A 16,501-nucleotide genomic window follows, 5' to 3' on the forward strand; every position below is an offset into this window, starting at 1 on the left:
TATACTAAGTCTGTGGTACACCTATAAAATAAAGGCATGCAGAATAAGAACTACAGGCAGATCTCAATAATATATTAATCTGTGATTTATAATTATGATTAACAATAATGTCAATAAATGGTCAATAATATTTACAACATGCCAGATTTGCCAAATTGATGGATCATTTCGGTTAGGGCTAGATTTATCTTAAAAATAAGTTATAAATTTATAGTAGCTGCAGCTTATAAATTATTATCCTAGCTGCAGCAATATTGTATGCAAATTTTAATATTTTTATAACAACACAAGAAATACTTTAAGAAAAATGGTACCTAATACTAAATTCTGCATAACATAATATAAACAAACATAAATCACATTATTTAAAAACTATTCCATTCCATTCCATCAGCCTGTAAGTGTCCACTCCTGGCCATAGGCCTTCCTAATCCACCCGCTCCCACCTACCTTCTTCATCGGTCTTCATCTAGATCATCGGTCATCAATGTTCATCATTTAAAAACTATAGGAAAATCAAATGGATAAACCATAAACCCTAATGTTTTCAAGGATAATCTAGAAACGGCGTCGGGCAAACCACATATTTTATCCTTCAACGAAATTAAGCAAGCAGCTGAAAGAATTGAAAATGGAGTAATACACACGCCTCTATGTGTAAGTTCCTAGGGTTATCTAGTATTTACCTACCTCATCACCATCAACCCATTGTCGGCCCAGTACTGAGCACGGGTCTCCTCTGGGAATTAAAAAAAAAAGATTATTAGCCATGCTATTCATGACTGGAGGGGGACTGCTTAATCGGAGGGGAAAGGCGAGTGCCTTTCCCCTCCAATTAAGCGTAAAGCTTGTGCCAGGAGTCGGTACGACAATAGTGCAACGAGTAGGGTTTGAACCGCCGCGCCGACCTTTCGGAATTCAGTCCGCTCCTCAACCGTTGAGCTATCGAGGTTCAATGAATGATAAGGGTTTAGGCCACAGTCCGCGACGCGGGCCCAGTGCGGATTGACAGACTTCACACATCTTTGAGAACAATATCGAGAACTGTCAGGGATGCAGGTTTCCTCACGATGTTTTCCTTCACCGCCGTTAAAGCAAGTGATATTTATTTGTCTAGGTACCTACTTACTGCATATACATATTCCGTTATTTTTGAAATCTAATATTTTACGTTCTTAATTTACAGGAAGCGAAAATTAGCAAATACATGGATTACAAGATATATTTAAAATGTGATAATTTACAATACACGGGCAGGTAATTTTTTTTACAAACGATGAATATGAAATGTTCAATATACTTACCTACTTATTACCTAAGTTTTATATACCTAAGTGGTAAAAAAATCTCTCGAAAGAAGAACTTCCTCCTTTGTTCGAAGTCGGTTAATGAATGATTGTCGTAGTTGTGCTGAACGCGGAATTCGAAATGCCTTCGTCGCCCGGCATGATGACATGTCGCAAAGAGGAGTCATAGTGCCTTCGAACGGAGATATGGCCCTTGGCGCTGCTTACCACGGCAGTGCTCTGGGTATACCGGTAAACTATTTTTGCCAGTAAGAACTACATGATAATATGAACCAGCTGTACTATCTAAGGCTACTTACCTACTTTTCTCAGAATACTTTCCATCCTAACATAATTTGTGAAATATTACTTACCACGCACCACCACGTTAGCCTCTACATTAAACACCAGAAAAGTTTTGGTACTTATCAAATAAATGGTGAGTAGGTAAGAAATCCAATTTGGTATTCCCAAGTCATGGTTATTGATGTTACCATGACTTGGCAGGCGAACCCTAGAATAAAGCCAAAAGACACCACATAAAAATCTTATGAGTAGTTTGAGAGTTCCGAGATAACGAAAAGATGGAGACTGGACACGTAGTTACGAGTACTTATAAACACTATCAGTAGTTTGATATTATAATTAGCTATTTATCAGTCGGGAAAAATGACTCGGATGTCTTGATGATTAGGTTACAGTGGTGCTCCCAGAGCGCAGTCCTCCGTCTCAGGCACAGCGCTGTGCGGAGCTCGGCGCAGACGTGGTGCTCTACGGCGATACCCTGGAGGACACCGTCAACTACGCTAAAAAAGTCAACCGAGATGGAAAACATATTTTACTAAGGTTTGCATTTGAGTTCAAGTTTTTTGATGACAGGCTACGACACCAGGATAACCCTGACTAGATTTCATAATTGGTATCTAACGGACTGGCTGCCATGTTACGAAGCATGCTGCATAATATGCTTTTAGGTGGCAAAACTACCTACCTACCTACAGTCTTTACAAAAAAATATATTTGAAATTGGTGCAATGCGTAACTGTGCGTCCACACACTGCTCAATTTTCGCCGTCGCTTGCCTTTGCAACACGATGGACGTCGAAACTGTGGCAGCGTGCGTGCTATTGCATACTTACCTACCGACGAAATAGGGAGCGATGGGCATGAACGAGGAACATGCGAGTAACACGACCACACTACGTCTCTGCCTCCGTTCCTCGCTTCTTCCCATGCCACACGCGCAGTGTGTGGACGGGGGGTAAGAAATTGATTGTTACGATTATTATTTATTTGGCACAGCTCGGACGATCCACTAGTAATGGCGGGTCTGGGCACAGTGGGCATAGAGATCATCACGCAGCTGCCGGAAGCCGACGCGGTGATCGTGCCGGTGGCCGCGGGCGGGCTGCTCGCCGCCACGCTCGTCGCCTGCAAGAAGCTCAAGTGCACTTGTCTGGTTTATGTGAGCACACTATAGTTACATGAAGAGCTAGAGATCATCACTCAGCTTCTTTGACAATAAAGATTTATTTGTAACCCCCGACCCAATTATTATTTACCGTAGGCCGACGCGGTCATCGTACGTGGCCACCACGCCCGTTACAAGAAGCTCACTTGTCTCTACGTCTCCGAAGACTTTGTCTAGTTTTGTCATGCATTATTTGACTGATTCTATCTTGAGATTTTTAAGATAAATAAATTACTATTGATTAAATTAAATACCTTTACATAATTAGTTAATAAAAGATCTTGTAATACCGGTCATGTAGGGAGCAGAATGTGCGAAGGTGCCGACTATGATGAGGGCACTACAAGCCGGTTACCCGGTGTCGGTGCCACTCGTGCCTAACCTAGCGCAGGGTCTGAGTTCCTGTGTCGTCGGAGAAAATGCCTTTGCCACTATCAGAGGAAGATTGGACAGAATGGTGACATTCAATTGCAAAACCTATACAATATAAATAAATTAGTTTACCTGCATCTATACTAATATGTCTGGGCATACTCTTACTACTAAAAAGTACTTAGTAACGATTATATAAGTGGTAAAAATATTGCTTCGGTCTCCATACATATTAGGGTTCCTTCTTTTGTACGTGTAGTACGTCTTTCTTCTTTCCAATGTATGAGGCACGAGTAGGTAGGTACATATCTACCTAGGTAAAGTCCGCGACAGGTTAAGATGGCAATCGGAGTATGAGCCGTGGGGACGCCCCGCACGTCGCCCGCACCAGGTTAATAAGGGTTAGGTAGATAACTAAACCTAGGTTTACTATTTCTAACTACCAATAATAATAATTTTAAATAGGTACCAGGTAGTACCTAGTTAATTGATTTTGCGTCATCAGTTCGTGGGTATGCAGCATATACTGAGTAGGTACTAGCCAGCGTGTAACGACTTTTGGCCCATGTTTAGTTGGTGGTGGATGAAGCTTACATCGCCAAGGCCGTGATAAATGTATTGGAGCGCGAGCGACTGGTCGCGGACGGCGCCGGTGTTTGTGCCTTGGCTGCCGTCATGCAGGGGCTTGCACCAGAACTGAGAGGAAAGCGGTTAATATAGCCTACTTACAGAACCATACTGATAGTATAAATGTGAAAGTGTGTCTGTCTGTCTGCTAGCTTTTTACAGCCTGACAGTTTAACCGATTTTGAAGTTTCGTACCTACAGAGTTAGCTTACTAACGTCCCAGGGACGGACATAGACTACTTTTTCAAAGAGTTCCCACTGGATTTTAGTCTTAAACCCACGCGTACAAAGTCGCGGGCGTCATCTAGTTCAAAAATAAAACACCGTATTTACAAAAATAACGGACTTTTAGTTAGCTACCTACCTGCGAAGCGAATGCCTGCCGCTGTCAGAAGCTGTCGTTTTAGAATAGGAACATTATGAGACTGAAATATCATAAATTATTCTTCTTGTTCTAAGAGCATTAATCATCAGCGTTACTCATCACCGATACCGTAAACTATAGCACGCGCCGCATATTCAGAGTTCTGTAGTGTCAGCGGGCTGTATCTCATGAACCGTAGGTATACAGTTGTCTCAGAATGTGTATTTCTATTGCCGCTACAACAGCTGATAATAAAAATTTAAAAATGGTCGACATGTAATTTAAAAAGTACAAATCTCGTACGGAACCCTAATAAATTGGTCGTGTGCGATTCCGACTCGCACATGACCAGTTTATTATCCCACAGCCTCACCACTCATGTGGCTTCACTATTTATTTCCAGGGCGGTTTGCGTAATTAGTGGTGGAAACGTGGACTCTGGCAGACTGTCTCGCACGATCCAACGCGGCCTCGGCGTGAGCGGGCGACTGATGCGCTTTGCGGTGGCGGTGCCCGACCACTGCAAGGGCTTGGAGGTGCTCGCGAAAGCCATTGCTGATGAGCAAGCCGTGCTGAAGAGTCTGGTCACCGAGCAAATGTGGGTGCATACGGATGTTGGGACTACTTGGGTAGGTATACACTTAAATACGTACCTAATTTAAACCGATTAAGTTAGATGCACCTTAAATAAATAAAAAAATATTTATTTAATTTTAAGATGAGTCTTATTATTTGAGAATAACCACGCTAAAGTATTACTTCGACTATTAGCCATGAATCAATTATTAAAAACAATTCACAGAAATTTCGCATGGAGGCCAGCAATGTGCTTATATTTCATACAGAATGAGGTGAAATTCCTGTTCAGTGCACCCATTCAATAGTGCTTTTTGCTTTAGCAAGCAATATTTTGGATACACTAGCCAACAAACTACCTAATCAATAAGTTTGAAGCTTGACCGATTTTGATAAAACTTTGAATCATATTGAAAGAAAGTAAAATCACAGATATTGAAATATCAAACTATCTTGTTTGGTAACTAAGTTAATATTGATACAACTCTTACAGTTGAAACTTCAGAAAAACCATTTACATAAGCACTTTCATAATTTTATGTGTTTTTCGCAGGCTAATGTGGTCGTAGAGACAGCTAATGAAGAACACGCAGCAAAGTTCAAGGACCACCTACGAGATTTATATCCCACTATCAGATTTGCAATGCTTGATGTTGATGATAAACACAAAGTTGGCATGCACTAATTATACTATTTATTTATCCAATATTGGACCTCTAGCTAGGTATTGTTTGAAATCATTTTTTTTAAAACTCATCGTTTTATCACAGCATTTCAAGCGAAAAAATAATAATTACTGAATTAACAAAAATAGGAATTTTTGGATTTGATAGTTATATTTACATAATACATACATATTATTATATTTATTGCTATTGTTTATTTGGAATTTGTATTTGAATCAGTCATTTCCAAAACTGCATAAGTCATTCAATTAGAATTTTTCAGGCATCAATAAAAACAGTTTCAATTATAAGTAAACTAATTTTGAAGGACTTTACTAGAAATAAAGGAACCCCCTGAGTAACATAGTTTTTACTAAGGATGTGCCTTTGAGAAAGCATTTACAGCATAAAAAGCAGAAAAATTTGACTTACGCCATTTTTGAAATGACCGATTCATTTTTATTTTATGGTAAAAACTTACTATGTTATGTGCTATGTTATGATATGTTTCAATAAAGAAAGACAGAAATTTGGGTTTTTTGTTTATTTTAAGACATAATTCTAAGCGACTGGGTCATCACCCTTTGTTGCTCTTGTGTAGATCACCTGGCCGTGGTGTTGAACCACCTGCTTGATTAGTCCTGCAACAAGGAATGTCTGATTAATGAATATGGAACATATGTTGCCTTAATTTTTTTTTAAATAGTTCATATTCAGACTCAATATATCAGTTTTCATCTGTCACGGTTGATCCAGGCTAAGAGTTCATCACAATAAATGGTGTTTAGTGGGAAGTGGGAATTTACTAGAGATTGCATATTACAAGAGGAGATGAACATATTTTTAATGTTATATTGACATCAATGCTCTTGTTTTTCTCTAAACTAAATTAAGAGTATCTCAATAGAGTTCATAAAGTAGAGCATAGGATGAGGGAGGTGACGGTTGACACGAAAATCAAGACTCAATATAGTCAACATCAGTCTTCCTGCAAATCCCTACCTCACAATTTCTCTCAGTCAAGCAATACACCTATATTTAGGTACTCTAACGACAATATGTTCATTTCTTTATTATTTGCAATGTCAATCCTCATATTTCTTATATAGTAGGCAGAGACAAGTTATTTTTATTACATTAGGGAATTAAATGTATTTTTAAAAGAGTTCTTGAAGCATGTTGAACTTTAGATGGCCTAAGGCCTTAAAAATTATATTTATGTGACTAACCTTTTTCTCTAAGTTCAATGAGGGCTCGCCTTGCGAGGGACCCTCGGACCTTCAACCTTTCAGATACAACAGCGGGTGTGATCAACTTGTACTGTGGCACTTCCTTGTAGAGTTTCTCGTATGTGGGTTTGTCAAACAACACCTGGTTGTTTAGCTTGTCACGTACTTTTCCTTTGGACCACTTCTGCAAATTAAAATTTAATGTCTCAACGAACATTATTTACACAACACAAACAATGATTAATTTTCTAGCCATCAGACTCAATATATCAGTTTATTTTTGCTCTCAGAACAGTCAAGCAATTTTGGAATAATCATTTGGCAAGTAATCGCTTCACCTTAACATAACCTCAATTTAAAACATATCGCACCTTCTTTTTGGCTTTGCCGCCGCTTGATCCTTCCTTCTTTTTCTGGGTTTTTTGGGGCTGTTTCGCCGAAGATTTCGCGTCCTTTTTGGGCGGCTAAAAAATACAAATCACTTATAAATCATTCGGTAGCCACGCGGTTGATTTGTTATGCACCTTACTAATACTTTTTACATCGATTTGAAACTACACTTTAACAAAATTATAAACGTCGCACTATTTTTAATCAGTAATTAATATAAACGAGTGTACAGCAAGCACTGTTAAATATTTCTTTGATAAAATTTAATATTCGACATGAACACTCACCATCTTGGAAATTGAAAAGAAATCAGGGTGACCATCGCGAAAATAGAAAATCTGCCATACAGGCAACGGCTAAAATTTTGCCTAAATCAGCCGAACTCATAGCTATGAAAGTGCCTAAATATGTTAGTCATTTATTTAGTGTTTCCATTGGGATGAGGTATTTTAGTGAGTAGATAAATCTCAATAAAATCAAGCTCTTGACAATGAACTCACTTAAGTAGGCAAGTAACTATTTACATAATGAATTTATTAATAATAATGCACTCAATGTATGTAGTGGGCCAAGAAGCTTAATGTATCCTTGCAACGAGATAACTTCGAAGTTGTATGCTTTAATACGATTTTTATACAACCCATATGACCAAAATATAACCACTCGTAAACCATGTCATGACTGAAACCTTTATGGCCAGTTACATATTATTTTAATGTCATACGTGACGCTCAAAGAGATAATAAGAATAAACTTTTATCATAGACATGTTATACTCATTGCATGTGCAGTATAAAATTCGTGCTTGGTGATGAGTAAGACAGAAGATACAAAACGCACGAGAATAAAAGAAATACTTTCAGTTATATTTTTGGCCACTTTAGAAAACCTGAAAATGAAGTAGGCAAATCTGCCCAAATGGGAGAAATCTGGTATAAATGGTCACACTATATTTTTTGACGCAGGCAATCATAGGTAACTAAAATATTTGACGTCAGCACAGACTATAATGATATTAGTCTATGGTTTAAGCACGCGACTCGATTTCGTTGGCTATCGATTTTAAAATCGATATTTTTCATGATGCCCGCGACCATTTAAATTTTTGAAGAATCCCATGGGAACTAATTTTACACAAACGGATGCGTAAAGATTAAAAAATAGGGCAGCTAAAGACAACACGCGAGTTGACTACGCATGCAGGACATTATTTTACAGCTGGGTGGTTGCAGATCAAACACATTTGCTACTGCTCCGAATGTTAATTCATTGGTCCTGCACGCTGTTTCTCTGGTCGAATAAATAAAAGACTGGTTGTGAACGTTTCAGTATTTTATCAAGCTGATTATACCCGCCAACAAAATTTATTTTGAGACTAGAAGATTACATTTGTGACTGAAGTGACTCGTAGTACGCCAACTCTTCTTCTGTGACCGAGAGTCGGAACGCCTCAACTCCTTGCCAAAGTTCCGATACACCAATTAACACTGAGTCACTGCTAAGATCGCTTTCTTTTATCTGACCTGTGAAACAAAATATTTCATGCATTTTTATTAACCCAGAGTTCAGACCTCTACACAAATAGATATTATAAAAAGGTAAAGTTTGTAAGTTTGGTTATTATTGTTTTGTAACTTCGGCTATAAAGGCTTTATTTATTTATTTAACTACGCACCGGCGTGCAGTTTGGCGACGAGCCCGCGCACGGCGGCCGCGCGCGCCACCGACACCACTTGCAGCAAGTCCGCGCCCGTGCAGCGCTCCGGAAGCGCCGCCGCTACGTCTTCCAACTTCACCTCTGGACGGAGCTTGTAGCTGTTTAGTTATAAATTCAGCATTAATATATAAATTGATCAACGAGAACTGTAAAACGTTTAACGATCTGCTTAAACAATAGGTCGTCGTGCTCTGGCTGACGCACGGACTCTCTCCGTATACCATAAATTAGTTAGTACAAAAGTATGCAATAGACTGTGCCTCGTTAGGGACATGTTCCAACCTAGGCACTGTGTAGAGTGAATCATGCTTAAGGTTTTTTATTTTTTAATAGATCAAATTAACAACAGCTATAAATATATTCATCATCATCATCCACAGCTGGACATAGATTTCTTGTAGGGACTTCCAATGCTGCGCTTTCCGGTGCGAGTTCGCCATTGAAGTCCCAAGATCTATCGGTTTTTCGAACTATGTGCTTTGCCCACTGCCACTTCAACGCCGCAACCCGTTATGTCGGTTCCTCTAGCTGTTCTATTACAGAAGTGACTTATCTGACCTTCTAGAAGCTCAATGTATCAGCAGCTGAATGGGGGATTTCCCCCCACACCCTCAACAGCAGCCTTAACAATAATATGAAGAAAGCTTAGCTTCTAGACAGTGCATTGAGAACTGAGGTTTTCTGCCGTAGTCCGGTGTAAGACCCGACGTAGATGAGTTTGGCGACGCGACCGGGCCGCAGCAGCGACTGCCCAAGCAAGTCTGGGCAGTTCATCGTGCCCATTATGATCACGAAGCTCGATATATTGGCGTCTAAATGGGACATTTTCCCCACACTCTCAACAGCAGCTATAATAAAATGAATGAAGCTCACCTTCTAGACAGCGCGTTAAGAACTGAGGTTTTCTCCCGCAGTCCGGTGTAAGGCCCAACGTAGATGAGTTTGTCGAGGCGACCTGGCCGCAGCAGTGACTGTTCGAGCAAGTCCGGCCGGTTGGTCGCACCCATTATGAACACGAAGCTTGATGTATCGGCGTCTGAATGGGAGATTTTTTACGTTTGTAAAGTATTCCTATTTCATCAAGTATAGTATAGTATTCCTATTTCATTTCCTAGGTCAATAAAGATGATTGAATTGAATTTGAATCATATTGACGGCTTAATAACAAAAAGGTATATGCAAAAATACAATTTTTCGTTTTTTGCAGCAACAAAACAAAATGTTTAGTTCATAGAGATATGTTTCGAATGTCAGCCAGATATGATAATTATAACCAGCTAGTTTTGATTTTATTCACATTATTATTGTCGTTCATGTAAAACCCCACTTATGTTTATGTGCCCTTTTGTTATGAAGCTCTCGAATTATTATCAAAGTTTTTAGAGTCCTTTTTCTGTTTCAATGAGAAAGGTACGGATTACGGTTAAATTGGACGTACACAAAGCCACAACTTACTGAAGTGAACTTCTTTAAACATGTAAGAAAGGAGGTGATATTTTAAAGGAAATAATTGTAACGGACATGACAGTATAAATATACCTTCGCCACTGGCAACCCCGTCGACCTCTGCCAGCAGTTGGCTGACGACCCTGTCGCTGGCGCCGCCGGAGTCCCCCGCGGCGCCCCGGCGCGGCGCCAGCGCGTCCAGCTCGTCCAGAAACACGATACACGGCGATGAAGCGCGCGCTGCTTCAAATACTAACAAAAACATTATTATATAATATAGCAAAACTATAGGTTTTTAGGGTTCCGTACCTCAAAAGAATAAAACTGGAACCCTTATAGGATCACTTTGTTGTCTGTCTGTCTGTCTCGCTGTCTGTCCGCCCGTCCGTCCGTCCGTCCGTTATGTCTGTCAAGAAAACCTATGGGGTACTTCCCGTTGACCTAGAATCATGAAATTTGGCAGATAGGTAGGCCTTATATTACAAGTAAAGAAATAAATCCGAAAATCGTAAATTTATGGTTACATCACAGAAAAACTTTAAAATGTGTTTCAATTTTCAAAGTAAGATAACTATACCAAGTGGGGTATCATATGACAGGGCTTTACCTGTACATTCTAAAACAGATTTTCATGAAGGTATATTTTTTGGGTCACACACCATATGAGCTCACGCTGGTAATATCTACATAATATATGGGTAGTTATGCGTGTGTACACTGTAAGATATTATGAACTAAATGTAACCTTAAAGTGGTCTCACCTTTCCTCACGTTTTCCTCAGACTGTCCAATGTACATATTCAATAGCTCAGGTCCCTTGACGCTCATGAAACTGACATTAAGCTCAGTGCTGACTGCCTTCGCGACCAGGGTCTTTCCACATCCGGGTGGTCCATATAATAAAATACCTAGTAGAATTAATATTACTGTGAGTGGGTCGCGTCATATTTTTTCTTTAATATACAACCAATTTATAAAAGTTATACACAAGACGTACTAATAGGCCGATGTTATTCCGAGATAAGTAAACGTTTGAGATTTTCTTCTGCAGAAAAACTGAAGACACACAAGGGTTTCCCCTTGGAATATCTATATAATTATTATAAATGCGAAAGTGTGTTTGTTTGTCCTTCAACTACGCCGCTACGGAGCAACGGATTGGCGTGATTTTTTGCATGAATATAGTTAAAGACCTGGAGAGTGACATATTATGTTAATTTTTTTAATCATAATTATTTATTAATGATGAGCTAATTAAAAGTTGATTTCACGTTAACAGTTGTAAATATTACGTTGGGAGAAGGTAATATTATATAAAAAACCTTATAAATTTATTTTGTGATAACTTTTCGTTGGAGACTGTTGTGGTGTGTGTGCTTTGTATTTGTGTTACCTTTTGCTTATTTTCAATACTGTGTGTCTCCATAAAAAATAAAAATAAAATAAAAACTATTACATACCGGATCTTTTTAAGGAAGACATTTTAAATAGATGTGGGAATTTAATTGGGAATTCTATGGTTTTCAATAACTCCTTTTTCAGTTTTTCCAATCCTCCAATGTCTTCCCAGTAAACTTTCGGAATTTTTGGCGCGTCCAAATGTTGACTTTGAAGGCTTCTTATAGATTCTGGAAACATAAAATTATGAAAATAGGCATTACTTTTTTTATATAGGCACTTTTTATCCAGGAAAATAAAAGTTCCCGCGGGATTTTAAAAACCTGTATGCACGCGATCGTACGAAGTCGCAGGCATTATCTAGTATCTATCTAATACATCTATCTATTTATTTATCATGAGAGAACCTACTTCTTCTTCTTATTTTGTTTAATAAAAAAAAGGAATACTCTTATCACACTAATATTATGAAGGCGAAAGTTTGTGTGTATGTTTGTTACTCCTTCACGCAAAAACCACTAAACGGATTTGGCTGAAATTCGGAATGGAGATAGATAATATTCTGGATTAGCACATAGGCTAATTTTTCATCCCGGATAATCAAAGAGTTCCCACGGGATTTCAAAAAACCTAAATCCACGCGGACGAAGTCGCAGGCGTCAGCTAGTGATAAATAATTTGCTTCCAAAAGTTAGATAGAAAATATTATCACTTACCTAAAGCATTGTTAAAATCCTCTTCTTGAACAAGGCACAGATTGGGATCGCTGGATATCTGGCATTTTCCCTTAGTTTGTTTCAAATATGACTCCCTCATTGCAAAGTGCATAAGTGTATCCAAATCCCCGTACACAAAAGTTTCAGTCTTTGATGCCACTCTGAATAAGACATCTTTTATATAACTATTTAAATATTCCTTTTCTTCACTGTCAATATGTACATATTTTTGGTTTGAATTCTTATTATCTATTCTGTTGTCATATATATTTAGACCCATAACTGATGTGTACCATAGTAAAAGTTCATATCTTTGCTGTACATTTAGTTTCGGTATATGAAACTTTTCCAAAAATATCCTCATCATGTTTGGTTTTAAATCTACTTTCTCGGTTACCGCTATAAATATGATGGGATGTTTCGTATAGTTTTCGTACAAATCTGTTATTGCCGTGACGAAGTATTCCATAACGCGATAGTCCTCGTTGTTCTCGGCGTCTACAGCTAAAACCTAATTAATTGTTTTTATATTATGTTTTTAAAGCATCATAAAAAGTGCATACATAGCCTTAAGGCTGTGCCACGACTTAGCACTTACTTCACCCAACTGTACCTAACTCAAATCATGGCTTAAAATTTATTACCTACAAGGTAGATGATGCCGCCACTTTGTCACCAAGGATTAAGGTTTTTTTTAAAATCCCATGAGAGCTCTTTGATTTTTAGGATTAAAATAGCCAGGATGCAAGCTACTGTTGTAACAAATAGACTGGTTTTTAAAAACCCCATGGGAACTCTTTGATTAGGTACTTGTCTGGGACAAAAGTAGTCTTTATCTGTCCCCAGGACAATCAAGTTATCTCTGTGTCAAATTTCCTCAAAATCGGTTTAAGGGATAGACTGTTAAAGACCAACACAGTTTCGCATTTATAATACATATTAGCATTCACATTTATTTTGAATTGCGTAATTACAATTTTTGTTTGTCAACAGGAATTGTTTCCTTAATTCTCAAAAAATATAAGTACTCAAGTACTTCAAAAGACTATGATATAAACTTTATTTAAGAGCTAAAAATTTAACAGGAAATCAATTTTTATAAGTATTTCCATCAATGCCCTCAAATTTTAGAGCCTCAATAGCTCAACGGTTGAGGAGCGGACTGAATTCCGAAAGGTTGGCGGTTCAAACCCCATCCATTGCACTATTGTCGTACCCACTCCTGGTACAAGCTTTACGCTTAATTGGAGGGGAAAGAGGAGTATTAGTCATGATTAGCATGGCTAATATTCTTTAAAAAAAATAATTAAAACTTGCATGTTACCTCAAAATTGTCCAGTAAAACAATGGCAGGTGCAGCTGCTTTGGCCTTCTGTATCATTGAGCTTATTTTACTTTCAGTTTGCTTTGCCGTCGAGTTCTGTACCCCATTGCAGTCAATATGTAAGGAGTTGAGACCTACAATTGATATTTTTAAATTATTATTTTTAATGTGTATAGTTCTTTCATAACTTTAATGTCTTGGTATCTTAGTATTACTAGTATTGGTATAAGGTGTTGGTGGTATACGCATAATATGAAAGACAAGATTTTAAAAATTTCAGGAATTTAACTACTTAATATACAGAATACTATTATACCATTATGATTTATGATTATTTAGAATTAGTGCTTTAAATGTAAAAATATATGTGTACAAGTAAGTGCTAACTGTGTACTTAAGTTAGCATAATTAATTTTTTATCCTATTGTGGTGTATTTATGATGTGAATGGAGTGATAAATATGATGTTGGTAAGTTTGAAAGGGGCGTTTATAGCCTGCCAAACTATGTTAGATTTATAATTTTGTGTTTATCCTGTGTTACCGAGACATAAACTGTGTATATATTTCTTAATAATCGATAATAATAAAGACATTTTTCAAACAAACAAACAAACAGTCATACCATTGCATCTGGCCAGCGTCTTCACCAACAAATGTCTTCCAGACCCAGTAGAACCAGTGAGAAGCAGCATTGGTATGATTGGACTTGCCAGGGAAGCTGATAATTCATCTGTGAAAGGGCAAATTAAACATAAGCATCAGTATTCTGCAAATCACTATGATACATAAATAGTACATTATTAGTTTATTTGTATTTAGAAAAATAACTAGCTAGTACTCAGCATGTGTTATGTCCTTGCATGGCACATATTGCATGTTGATGATACTGTCAAGGAACCTTCACACAAGTGCCAACAACAATTGAAGAATGTTTCAACTCAATTGCATTTCGACAGAAACAGAAACCCAAGAATATGAAGAACAAACATTACCTTTCTAATAAAATAAGTAATTTGACGGACAAGTGAATAGATAAATAAGCAGTGCCTCTTATTTAAATGTTGGCCCTATTTTAGTAGTATATAATATGTTAGTAATATTATTGATCTAATATTGGAATTAATTTAGTCTTAAGCGGGTCACATGTTTATCCTTAATTGTTTTAAATAGTCAGTTACCAGTTGTTCTATGTGAAAAGTTGTGGTTTTGATAATAATGTGGAGTAATAACTAAGCCAGAGGGCTTACTTATTATTACTTACTTACTAATAACTACCTAATTTAGTTCAAAATATTACCTATTTCTCCAGTCAGAAAAGGATTAATAGCATCTTGAATTTGTTTAAATTTTTCTCTCAACCCATCTGGGCATGAATGTATTTTATGCAGATTTCCTACTGAATTTTCTACTTCTAAATATTTATGCTTTGGTTTTGTTGCATGAGTGTTCTCCCCTAGAGTTAACTGAGTCACACCTTTAACAATGTAATATGTTTTCACAACTTTACTTTTATCTTTTGGTACTGTTTCATCACCTTGCAGTTTTCTGCATATGAAGTAAAGTTTTTTAGTAGATTCAATCATGTCCAAATATTTGTAACTGTACTGTAATAGTATAGAAGGAGTTAGTTCTATGCCAATCACATCATCTAAGCTTACAATTTTAGGTATTTCAAAATAGTTACTAAGTACTTCTTTCAGAAAATCATTTTCTAGGTCATATTCATTTACTATAAGGCTCACTTCAGCTGCTGCAGCTATTTTTGGCGAATATTCAAATGAGGAAATTGGATGAAACGATACTTCAATATCGGTGCTGTTATCAAGATTAAATGATGAGGCCATGCTGAGGAGTTCCTCTTCATTAGTATAAACTGTATTTCCATGGACAAAGTTTGATCCTACGATAGGTACAATTCTTTCATTTTCAATGGCCTCTAGGTTGGAGCTTTTCCATAACTTCTTATGAATTTCAGATGTCACAAAGTCTAGATTATATTTTAAATTACTTTTGTCTTTTTGGCAGCAGTTTTTATATTTGTATTTCTTTTTTAAATTCGGTGATAATTTCATAATTACCCATAATACTTCATTGTCTTTGTAGAAGAAATTTTCAACACTTAATTGTATGAAATCGTCTTTTGGAATTATGATACATTTGTGTGAGAGAATATGTACATTTTCCTCTTGAATAATATGCTCCTTTGTGAGTGAAGTTGTGATGTTTTTGGGAAGGCTTTTAACTGTATAAACGTTCATTTTCTTGTGCGTCAATAGACCTTTATGGACATAATATCTGTACTTAATAGCTAGGAAAACGAGAAAGGTATAAATATTGAACTTTGGATACAACACTTTTAGGCAAAACTTCAGCACCCATAGCCTATTGGAATTTTCTTCCTTCATAATATTTTAATGCACTGAGATTATAATATTAACTAATCTTCTAACAATAAATTATTGAAGGCCGGGTACGTCTGGTGCGGATGAAAATTACTTATTTTTGGTGTTATCAATGTTATCATGTTGATTATTGGTTTTGATTATTTTGACCAATGTTTTTTTTTCCCAATTCTGTATTCTGTAATCTTTTTGCAAATTGCAATTTATTTACATATGTCAATGTCACTTTGACCAAACATTTTTATTTTAGTGGTTTTACGGCTCTGGATTCTATCCCTACCAGACAATAAGTACCTATGAACATACCTTTCCGTCAAATAGACAGAAAAGGTATGGAAAAGGAACATCTGTTCTTATATATTTTATCTTCAGACCTTTCTGGTTGAGTGACGACTTTTCTTGGGTGTAAAGCTCGGATGTTTAGCTTTTGGTTTGTTTGATGTTTCATAAAGAGAAGACTCAAAAGAGCTAGAATCCAGAGCCGTAAACCCCTTTGACAAAAATAATCTTTGTTCTT

The 16,501-nt window shown here is 37.2% G+C and overlaps 3 protein-coding genes across 4 annotated transcripts; 1 reads left to right on the plus strand and 2 right to left on the minus strand.

The window, feature by feature from the left end:
* The first annotated feature begins 123 nt into the window (after positions 1 to 123).
* LOC123875208 (L-threonine ammonia-lyase-like) lies at positions 124 to 5,775 on the plus strand. Of its 2 annotated transcripts, none has more exons than XM_045920910.1 (10): positions 124 to 310; positions 553 to 657; positions 1,187 to 1,257; positions 1,406 to 1,538; positions 1,981 to 2,132; positions 2,589 to 2,751; positions 3,059 to 3,214; positions 3,703 to 3,839; positions 4,524 to 4,734; positions 5,250 to 5,775. In XM_045920910.1, exons 1-10 carry the CDS (start codon positions 308 to 310, stop codon positions 5,379 to 5,381), a joined length of 1,263 nt encoding a protein of 420 aa, XP_045776866.1. In that variant the 5' UTR covers positions 124 to 307; the 3' UTR covers positions 5,382 to 5,775. The 2 variants fall into 2 exon arrangements, with proteins under 2 accessions (XP_045776866.1, XP_045776865.1); XM_045920909.1 differs by having other exon boundaries at positions 126 to 310; positions 4,524 to 4,749.
* A 115-nt stretch (positions 5,776 to 5,890) lies between these two features.
* On the minus strand, positions 5,891 to 7,304 carry LOC123875216 (40S ribosomal protein S25). Its single transcript, XM_045920929.1, has 4 exons — positions 7,268 to 7,304; positions 6,962 to 7,054; positions 6,591 to 6,774; positions 5,891 to 6,002 (listed from the first exon to the last, which is right to left on the minus strand). Exons 1-4 carry the CDS (start codon positions 7,268 to 7,270, stop codon positions 5,923 to 5,925), a joined length of 360 nt encoding a protein of 119 aa, XP_045776885.1. The 5' UTR covers positions 7,271 to 7,304; the 3' UTR covers positions 5,891 to 5,922.
* Positions 7,305 to 8,297: 993 nt separating this feature from the next.
* On the minus strand, positions 8,298 to 16,199 carry LOC123875201 (peroxisome assembly factor 2). The gene is made up of 10 exons (XM_045920897.1): positions 14,880 to 16,199; positions 14,205 to 14,312; positions 13,582 to 13,715; positions 12,258 to 12,768; positions 11,604 to 11,771; positions 10,905 to 11,051; positions 10,237 to 10,395; positions 9,571 to 9,733; positions 8,656 to 8,795; positions 8,298 to 8,503 (listed from the first exon to the last, which is right to left on the minus strand). Exons 1-10 carry the CDS (start codon positions 15,985 to 15,987, stop codon positions 8,364 to 8,366), a joined length of 2,778 nt encoding a protein of 925 aa, XP_045776853.1. The 5' UTR covers positions 15,988 to 16,199; the 3' UTR covers positions 8,298 to 8,363.
* Between the last annotated feature and the right edge of the window lie 302 nt (positions 16,200 to 16,501).

This window comes from Maniola jurtina, chromosome 19 (assembly GCF_905333055.1).
Source record: "Maniola jurtina chromosome 19, ilManJurt1.1, whole genome shotgun sequence".
Classification (NCBI taxonomy): Eukaryota; Metazoa; Arthropoda; class Insecta; order Lepidoptera; family Nymphalidae; genus Maniola; species Maniola jurtina.

Bases quoted from the DNA above. Each gene is read 5' to 3' on its own strand.
- LOC123875208 (XM_045920909.1), top strand. The intron at 1,258-1,405 runs GTAATTTTTTTT...TGATTGTCGTAG, and splicing joins AATTTACAATACACGGGCAG to TTGTGCTGAACGCGGAATTC. The intron at 2,133-2,588 runs GTTTGCATTTGA...TATTTGGCACAG, and splicing joins GGAAAACATATTTTACTAAG to CTCGGACGATCCACTAGTAA.
- LOC123875216 (XM_045920929.1), bottom strand. The intron at 6,775-6,961 runs GTGCGATATGTT...TTTAATTTGCAG, and splicing joins GCGGCAAAGCCAAAAAGAAG to AAGTGGTCCAAAGGAAAAGT. The intron at 6,003-6,590 runs GTTAGTCACATA...TCCTTGTTGCAG, and splicing joins CATTGAACTTAGAGAAAAAG to GACTAATCAAGCAGGTGGTT.
- LOC123875201 (XM_045920897.1), bottom strand. From the start codon at position 15,987: ATGAAGGAAGAAAATTCCAATAGGCTATGGGTGCTGAAGTTTTGCCTA. The intron at 13,716-14,204 runs GTATGACTGTTT...TATCAATTGTAG, and splicing joins GACGCTGGCCAGATGCAATG to GTCTCAACTCCTTACATATT. The intron at 11,052-11,603 runs GTATGTAATAGT...TAATTCTACTAG, and splicing joins GTCTTCCTTAAAAAGATCCG to GTATTTTATTATATGGACCA.